Here is a 9,931-nt window from a genome sequence, read left to right as displayed (position 1 = left end):
ACATGTGATGTGAAAAGCAATCAAGCACCTCTCATATATCTTATTCGCGCTGCATTTGATTTTTTACTTGTGATATGAATAAGTTTATTCGCTTTTAGGACCAATAGGATATTATATTATGATATGGCTTATCAAGCAAAAGTGTATTCGGCTCCAAGTTTCAAAATGTAAAACCAATTGAAGTGAGGTACACTCTGAAATGTAAAACCAAGTGAAGTGAGGAACCCTAGTGCCATGGAGGGTAATGGACAAGGCTAAGTGTAGCAAGCAAATTAGTAGACGATAACTAGTAGAAGGGTGTGCAATGAAGCTGATTCTAGATCCTTAAGGTTTGCATGAAACAACTAATGCTTTCTCCATCGTGTGATTGGCCATAATTACTCACCAAAGAAGCAATGGCAGCCACTGCTGCACAAGTAGGACAAAAGAGAATCGGCAGATATAGCTATCTAAGGCAAGACTAACCGAGCAGTGTATATAGTCTAAGGCAAAACAATTTTCTTCTCTTAGTATCCCTTTTCTGGACCTCTTAAATTATGAATGTTCTACCCTAACACTCGATCTTATATCATATGATGTCCTCCATGTGGGTTTTCCCTTTGTTGCATGCAAACAGAAACCACCTTATGCCGAACTTACTTGGCAAAGGTGCAGCGTACACAGCTAGCTTCCCTAATGCTGGCTATATTTATTGGATAAAGCATTGCAAGCTGGTACCCAGAAGAACATAGCCTTAGCCTTAGCTGCCCTAGTTTGACTTGTTATCTCTGGTGTTGTTTGTGTCAGGAAGTTATCAGTGTATGTTCAAGAGCCCACTATAGCAAGCCTGCCACTTGGGGAGAAAAGTAGGCATATTCTGCCAATTTACGCTGGAAGGGGACTCATGATGTTTGGCAAGTGCCCTATATGGAATGTAAGATAAGCTGAGTTGGACTGCACTCATGTATACATGACTGATCAACCTCGAGCATTACGTGAACATTTTATTGAAGCTCTCAAGATGTACCTCAGGTAAAGTACTTGTTTGCAATTATATCAGGTAAATTTCCCAACTTGAAGATATGCTTCTTATTGAAGTTGATGCTAATTTTACAAAGCAAATGTTCTGGCAGCTACTCATAAAAGGCAAGCCCAATGCCTCAAGCATTCTAGATAAGCACTTGATAGAGTTACCTAAGATCTCAGTATTGTTTTTCTATGCAGGATATGTGTGCAACAGATGCTGCGTTTCATTTACAAAGAAATTGTAAGTTGTGAAGGGCCACACTGCACAGTGATACAGCAAAGAAACTGGAACTTGTGAAGGGCCAAGGTCCCACAGCAAAACTGAATGCTTCGTCCTGGAGTACCATAAACGATAATATGTCAAAACCATACTAGTAATCATGGTAAAAGGGAGCCTCAGTTGAATAAGAATGGGATACATGTATCGTGGCATAATATTATGAATTTACAGAGCCACTCAAAGTCAAAACTCACAAAAGCTTCATATGCACCTGCATACCCACGTAAGTTGAAGCCCTTCATCACATACTATTTCTTGCATTTCTTGTCCAGAGTGAGCACATGGGCAAGTCTTGTCAGAGAGCAGTGGCCATAGCCTCTCGAAAAGCAACTTGCTGTTCATAAAGTGATCTGAAGATCTTGTACTTTGCATCATGATACTTTCTGACACGTTCATCCTTAGAGGGCTCCACTACCTAAAACAAGGCAGTGGCCAATCAAGCATCAAATATCCAAAAGCTGTAGCTGCAGAATCCTAAGTCTATTAACAAGATTGGATTCCTGCATGTATATTTCATGAAGTGTATACCAAGGAAGCAATCTCAACAAACCAGATACTTAGATACAGATGAGGAGGATGCATCAAACAGCAAGAAAATAAAGAGTACTTAGTAGGTAAAGTATTTGTAAATTTGTAAATGGTGCTGTTTCTCTACTGCCCACGGTATCCATTATACATGTTTAACCGGGGGAGAAGCACAAAATGCGTTTGACTCATGAAATGTTTCAATATGCAGTGTTTTGCCTACCCATCTCTGTCCAGCTTTTTTAAAAAAACTTCAATGAAAAACTACTGAATCCATGTATCGGTATGTGTTGTTTCCATTAAATGTGGCACTTCACTTGGGACCTACATGGGCATCAAAAGTTCCATGCTGAAACACTGCATTTCAAGGGTGAATGTTCCGGGGTTACAGACACAGTACGTTCAAATGATACAATTTTTTATTTAAAAAAGAGAATAATCTATAATATAGTGAAGCATATACCAAGAAAATCTTCTCAACAAACTGGATGGTTAAAAATATAGATGAGGGTGCATCAAACAGCAAGAAAATAAGAGCACATGAGCAGATGAAGTATATACAATGGTGCAGTTAAAAACTAAATGATGTCACCTTACCAATCCAGGAGCATTAAGAGCCTTCATTGCATGATGCACACTCTGATACTCCTTAGCTGCTACTGATCCTAGTATTGCAGCTCCCAGAAGTACAGTCTCCTTCTCTCTTGGTAAAACTACTGGACATCCTGAAAAGAGATTGGAGGGTGTGCTTATCTACCCAATCAAGAGAATATAACTTAACAGTAGAGAGTCGTCACTCAACATCTTTTCAATTAACAGCTGGCTCACCAACAATGTCCGCATGTTCTTGCAGAAAAAGTTTGTTTTTTGACAAACCACCACAAGCTATAAGTGTATTAATCTGTTCCAAACAAGGATCCAATTGATCATCATATAGCAGAATTGCTATCTCCAGATACATTTGTGATATAATAAAGGATAATTGCTACAACTAGATTGATTATTTGAAAAGTCAAGTTTTGAGGAACATGCTTAATAACAAGTGGCATGACCTTAACAAGAGAGTGCAAACAACCAATTTAAGTTCATTCAATCAACTCCTTGTACTGAAGACTTCAGCTGCTTTTCTCCCTGCAAAGAATTCTCCATACACCCTCTTTTAGTGAGGGTTTCTTGCTTTATAGGTCTTACCATTAAGACCCAAGAATGTACTTCCAGTTCATCCATTTTAAAATCCATATTTTCTAACTCTTGAACAACATAACTTGCGTACGACCGTGCACACACTCCTGGTTATTCCAATAGCAAGCAGGTTTCAGCAGGCTCGGTGCCAACAGCACCCAGTGTGCTTCCTCCAGCTGCTCACCTTGACAGCTTCTCCTGTCTTTCAGACCTCTCACAGGTGCAACTCACTGTACATTAGATTAATCCGATTTCTTGCCCACAGCTCCAGCCCTCCACAATTCTGCTCTTCCTCCTCGGTCTGACAGCTATTCCTGTCTTACAAGGACTCCCACATGTGCTACACTCAATGTAAATCAGATTAATCTGAATTCTTGCCAACAGTACCCACAGCTCCAGCACTCCACAATCTGCTCTTCGCCCTGGGTCTAACAGCTGCTTCTGATGTATAAGAACTCCCGCATGTGCAAGTCACTCTACATCAGCTCAATCTAACTTTTTGCAAAGATGATAATCGAACCTTTTGCACAAAATCAATTCCCCCAAATCTGGTCACCTTTAGTGTCACAAAGTAGTTCAGGTCTAGAATTTTATGTCATTAACCCATTGATGCTACAGTGAAGAAGTACACACTTTCTTTGGCCAACTCCAAGATGAGATGGATGCTTTTGTAAGGGATTTGCATAGTATGTCGGAAGGTATTGGGTTTGTTGCCCTGTTTGTCCGAAGTGGATACACAGTGTTAGAAGATGGCTATGGATTTTATCTTAGAGCCTCTTAGAGCACCAACAAGGAATGATAGGAATTGAGCCATTTTACACGATTTCAATAAGAAGGTTCATTAATAGCAGTGAGGAAGAAGAGAAAAATGGATCAACGCCTATATTATGCAATCAGAATATATTTAAGTATTATAGCATGCTTTCATCTATCATCAGTGACAGAGATCAACATAGACGATGGAAAGCAAGGTTGGTTCTCCAAGGACTCATGCAATACTTCAACATTGCAGTTGTGCTCCGCATGTTAAGAAATCCAGTGGATTTGGGACAATCATCAAGTCCTTTACAAAAGGTTCATCTAGTGGGGGAGAGAAGAAGAAAGGGAAGGGAAATGAGAAAGCGAAGGAGGAGATGTTCTCGTTGCAAGAGGACATACCTGATGATGGAGAATTAAGTGTTGGCAGAAGTACCTCCAGCGTCTTTGTCCCATGAAGGGACCTGAGACCAACATGGAGTCTATTTCAGCAAGGCAAACCATGAAGACTGTGTTTGTGGCCCTACATGACACAAAGGAAGACATTGCTTTGGTCACTTCAAACTAAAGCCCTGGTTTATGTATAGTGGTGCCCATAGTTGTCAGGTACGAAAAGTACGGTACAGTATGGTACAATAAAATATGGTACTAAATGATACCTTAAGATTTTATAACGTACGGTACGATATTAGTACGAAAAAAAATTTTAACTTCATTATTTTGAAATATAGATGATAGAACAGATGTTTAAAGTCTAAATAGCAATGCTATTGGAGTATATAAGATGAATACTTGAGGGTAACACGCCAAAACCTATATGGCATTTGCTGCATGCGCAACATGCGCTACAACTTAAGAGTACATACATAGGAGTGGATACATCATACACGAATGATCATACAAATAAGAGGCATGTATGCTTGAGAGAGAGAAGGTTGAGAGAGAGAGAGAGAGAGAGAGAGAGAGAGAGAGATGAAATGACATGAGATGCTTTATTAATGTCTACAAGAGGCCAAAATGACCTGTGAGACGAACAGTTACCAAACAAACCACCAAATGTTTTGGTAAAAGCTTTATGAATTTTGTTATGGTTTTGTTTGGCATTGCTAAGGCTAAAGTAGCTACCGATGGTACATTCACTAATTCGTGTACTCTCAGAAGGTACATTAGGCCAAGCTATCCTTTGGCCTAGTTTTATTAGCAATGTGTACTAATGCTTTGGGTTGGGTGGCGCAAAATGAGCTGTGAACAAAGGTAAAATCAATAGGATTAAGCTACTTGATGATTCTCAAATGGTGCTGAATTTATTTATTGATGACACTAACATATTGTGAAAAATGATGGGACATCAATTAGAAACATATGGAGCTGCTTGAATACCTTACGTATGGCCTTTGGCTCTAGGATAAATCATAACAAAACATGTATGAGGAGTCTAATCAAGCTTCCACCCCCTTTCTTGGTTGATCGATCAAGGCTACAAAATCACCACCACCACAACAACAACAACAACAGTCAACAACCCAAACCACCACCAACAACAACCACCACGAAAAAAAATGCTTTTTTTGTACGAATTCGTACGGTACGAACCAGTTCATACTACGTACAAGGGCAACTATGGTGGTGCCATTAGCCATATGACCCTTTGCAATGATTCATTTCACAACTTCTAGGACAAAGGACAGTCCCTCAGTAAATGACCACAACACAAAATGGAATAATGAAGAAAGAGAATAAAGAACTCCAAGAGAATCATGAATGGGCAATGGATTCCATCATAGAAAGCATCAGACAAAGTACAATACCACCACATAACCACATAGCAAAATGGAGTGGAGGGAACATTGTCTTTGAATGGGGGAACATTATTCCTTGATGATCAGCAATGGGGAATGTGTCAAGATGAGGGAACATTCCAACCCTCATGCTCCACAATTGTCCCTACTTGGAACACACCAACCCCACTCCCCCTGAAGGGAATGGATTGGCAAGGAATGGGCTAAGAAAAAGATTTTTCTTGCCTTAAGAGTGGATCTCTCTCTTAAGGCACAAGATCATGATGGATTAGTAGCCGACCACTTGATCCATGCTAGAGATTTGGTGGCAGGATTCCTAGCTTAAATGTTTAAAAAAGCCATGTGTGAAAGCCTACCAGAAAGCTGGAGCACGAACACCAATGTACCTATCCTCAAGTCGAGGGACCCTACTCTACCCAGTAACTATCGGACTATCATGGTTGGGCATACATTGGCTAAGTTATATGCTTCCATCCTTGAGCATGAGTTAAGCAGGTGAGCAGAGATGTGGGGTCTTAGAGCACAGGGGCAGGCTGGCTTTAGGAGAGGCTTATCCACATTGGATCACATCCTCGCACTCGGAGCAATCATTGATGAGGGAAGGGCCCGTGGCCGACGGACCTACTGCTGCTTTGTGGACTTTCGCAAAGCCTTTGACACAGTACCGAGAGACAAGCTGATAAATAGATTGCATACCATGGGAGTACCGAAAGAGCTCAGTTGGGGTATTTTGGTACTATACGAGAGAGTTGTGGGCAGAGTCCGGATACCTGAGGGCCTTTCGGCACCTATTTACTCCACCATTGGGGTGAAGCAGGGATGCCCCCTCTCTCCGACATTATTTGGCTTGTACATTGATAGGATTGTTGATTACATTTCACAGGAAGGAGATAGAGGAGCTCCACTGGCTAGCACTTGGATACCCCTCCTATTGTATGTAGATGACATTGTATTGATAGCTGACTCTCCAGAGGGTCTACAGAGACACTTGGATGCACTACACTCCTGTACTTTGGACAATGGGCTTTCAGTGAACCTTAGTAAAACCAAGGTGATGGTATTTAATACTACACCACAGTGGGTCTGGAGATCAGCACCTAAATTCACATATGGATCTGAGGAGCTAGAGTATGTGGATTATTATACATACCTAGGAGTCTTATTCACAAGGCCCACCTTTTCTATGCGAGAGGCAGCAGACACTAGACTGACTCGCGGATACATAGCACTACGTGGTTTGGAGAGGATGTACTCACAGGTGCAATTCCAAGAACCCCGCACCAAGCTATGGCTCTTCGATACACTGGTTACATCCATACTACTTTATGGAGTACAAATATGGGGGCCTAGTCTTGACTACCGTAGTAGATCAGGGCGCACTTAAGACGGATGGAGGTCGATGGAGAAACCCCTAGTGTCCATGATATCCAGGATTAGCAACTACACCGATTGTGGTAGAGACCCTCACCCGATCGGTCACATATATACATAGCCTATGGGACTTACCCAGACACAGATATGCACAGTTGGCCCTTGAGTCCTCCAGACTGCTTTCCAGAGAAGATGATACTTCATGTTGGTATGCACAGATGTCGGCCTGGTTTGAGCTGCATGGCTTTAGCATGGACAAGTTACCCCCCTTCCAGTACTCCCTTGATGCACCATCTCTTGATCTGGGCAGGTTAGAGATCCGCAAGATCATCAAGATAGATCTTACCCAGTTGGATATCAGACGGACATGGTTGATGCCAGGGCACGAGCTAGGGACAAAAACGGCTTTCTACCGCGTGCATTTTCTTCATACTACAGATGATGGACTTATTGTTCGCCTGAGATACATGGGCACCCACCTTTCCCATGGGATCAAATGTACTATTGGCCAGTTACGCACCTCCTCACATCAACTAGAGATTGAGACTGACAGATATAGATCCATCCCACCAGAGGAGCATATATGCTAGATATGCCAATTAGAGCCAGAGACAGAGGAACTGCCCAGCGTATTATGAGGTCCGTGGTCGTTTCCACTCTCTCTTTAGAGACGGATTTGGACCACTATCCAGAGTCATGGATTTTACTGATCAGCGATGCCTTGGCCTCTTTCTTCTTGAGATACGACGGCTTCATGACATGCACCTCAGGAGTACAACTGCTCCAAGACATCGAGGCCCTTCACAGAGGCAACTCACAGACTTCTTTGCAAAGGAGACTCAGAAGACTTCAATACAGTTACAGCCACAGTCCACACAAGAGCCTCTCTTAACGCCACAGTCCACACACAGACAAGGAGTACTGATTGATCGAGCCGTTCAGCTTAGCCGATCCAGACGTCCTAGGCCTCGGCACAGACATCGACAACACCTTCATAGGCGGATCCAGGGGATTATTGCTCAGGGGCTAGAGCTAGGTCCTCCATACCCACATGAGATTGTACCATTTGGAGTTCATTGTTACTAGATAGAGCCCTATGTTTTACACATAGCCATAGTTAGTTTCCTTTCTTATTTTGCTTTGTGCTACATACATATTTTGCCCAGACAGTTGTACCATCATACACATGATTGTAACTCATGGTCTCATAGGTCATTTTGGCCTTTTGTAGACGTTAATATATCATTTCATTTCCCTCTCTCTCTCTCTCTCTCTCTCTCTCTCTCTCTCTCTCTCTGAGACCCACCTAAGGTTTGCAGTGTGGAACTGCAACGGAGCTATGAAAACAGATGCAGGATTATTCCAGGAGACCTTCACCGACAAGGACATCGTCCTCTACACAAAAACCCACCAAAGCCCAGGCACCTACTTACCAGAAGTGAGGGGATATAGATGGGAGACGGCATGCCGCCCTAGAGCCCGAACAAAAGGAGGGACCCAAGGGTCCGAAGGGGTGGCTGTGTTGTACAGGGAGGAGTTACAGCCCATGGTGCAAGTCATGCAGAAAGATGAGGAAGCCCGATTCATCTGGATCCGGCTACACACAGATCGCCCCCAAGACATATACATGGCGGTGTGCTATTTCCCACCAGCACACTCCCCATACGCACCATCGAAGGGCGAGTCACCATACCTACCACTGTACAAAGATATCATGCACTACTCCAGCTTGGGGGATGTCATGTTGGCCGGAGACTTCAACGCACGCACAGCACAGAGGCAGACCCCCTTCTTCGAGAGCGAAGACCACATGTACAAAGAGATTGCACCGGAGGAGATAGGACTCAACCGGGCATCACAGGACACAGCTGAATGCACCGAATATGGTGAACACCTACTGGCGTTAGGAGGGGCACACGGACTAGCCATCCTCAACGGTCTCGACAGATGGCCCAGGTCGGATACCCCCACATGCTTCCCACACAAGCACGCGGCCAATTGCATCGGACGGGGGGCACATGGAGCACCCACACAGAAACTGGGAGCAAGCACAGTGGACTATATCCTCAGCCCTCTATCACTTATCCCCGACATCCAGTCCTTTAAAATATCACCTCGCCCACTCACAGTGGCTGCCGACCATGCCTACCTGCAATTTGACATAACCTGCAGGTATGACCTAACCCCCCAAGCAAGCAACCCCCCCCCCCCCAAAAGATTCCCCAGGTATCACTTTACCAAGCTAACTGCGAGCGCATACTCCGACCATCTCTATTGGAGCCTGCAGGCAATGGACCCCCACGCACCCCTGGAGGAGGTCACAGCACAGTTGGCGAGCACACTACACACCTCCGCTACCGAATACTTCCCCCACACATCCCCCCACTCCACCCCTCCGAACAAGAATGTCCCACAGAATAGCTGGTACGACGCAGAGTGCAGGGAAACCCGGCTCCGTCTTCAACAGCCTACCTCTCCAAAGTGGAACACGAATTCTACCAGCTATTCTTAGGACATGACAGCAAAGAGGCATGGAAGGCGTTTTAGGAACCCCGAGCCCAGACGCCCATCACCTCCCCGGACACTTGGCACGCATATGCAACCTCACTATACCAAGTACCCAAGCAGCCCCAGCTACCCCGGCCCCCAGGGAGCAGACCCGGATCATCCACATTCTTCAGCACGGGGCGGGTTCGGGCCGCCATTGATAGACTCCAAAATGGCCGTGCCCAAGACCACGAAGGCTTGGTAGCAGAGCATTTGACCCATGCTAGAGACATACTGGCACCTCTCCTAGCACACATGTTCAACAGAGCCCTATGCGAAGGCTTCCCTGCCAGTTGTTCAGCCAACACCATAATACCTATCCTGAAGGCCGGAGACCCCATGGTTCCCACGAACTACCGAACAGTCATGGTTGGCCATGTACTAGCCAAGCTCTATGGATCCATACTGGACCACGAGCTGAGGCTCATGCAGAGACTACAGGAACTGGAGCTACCAACCGAAATGC

At 44.3% G+C, this 9,931-nt stretch overlaps 1 protein-coding gene across 4 annotated transcripts in view; it reads right to left on the bottom strand.

Moving 5' to 3' along the window:
- Positions 1-1,029: 1,029 nt before the first annotated feature.
- LOC148011920 (FGGY family of carbohydrate kinase) overlaps positions 1,030-9,931 on the bottom strand; it is a 58,186-nt gene continuing 49,284 nt past the window's right edge. Inside the window, exons 12-15 of one of the 4 annotated variants that reach the window (XR_015689290.1) lie at positions 2,639-2,711; positions 2,408-2,535; positions 1,497-1,700; positions 1,033-1,340 (exon numbers count right to left, since the gene is read on the bottom strand). Coding sequence is in view for 3 of the 4 variants with exons in the window: in XM_087670123.1 (XP_087526249.1) it covers positions 1,581-1,700; positions 2,408-2,535; positions 2,639-2,711 (321 nt within the window). In the remaining variant the exon portion in view is untranslated. Of the gene's footprint in view, positions 1,701-2,402; positions 2,536-2,638; positions 2,712-4,150; positions 4,272-9,931 lie in introns of those variants that run through there. The other 3 variants (XM_087670124.1, XM_087670123.1, XM_087670125.1) reach the window with 3 other exon arrangements.

Source organism: Lygodium microphyllum, chromosome 28 (assembly GCF_053477565.2).
Source record: "Lygodium microphyllum isolate KBCC chromosome 28, Lygodium_microphyllum_v1.1.10, whole genome shotgun sequence".
Taxonomy (NCBI): Eukaryota; Viridiplantae; Streptophyta; class Polypodiopsida; order Schizaeales; family Lygodiaceae; genus Lygodium; species Lygodium microphyllum.
This window is presented reverse-complemented; position numbering and strand designations above follow the sequence as displayed.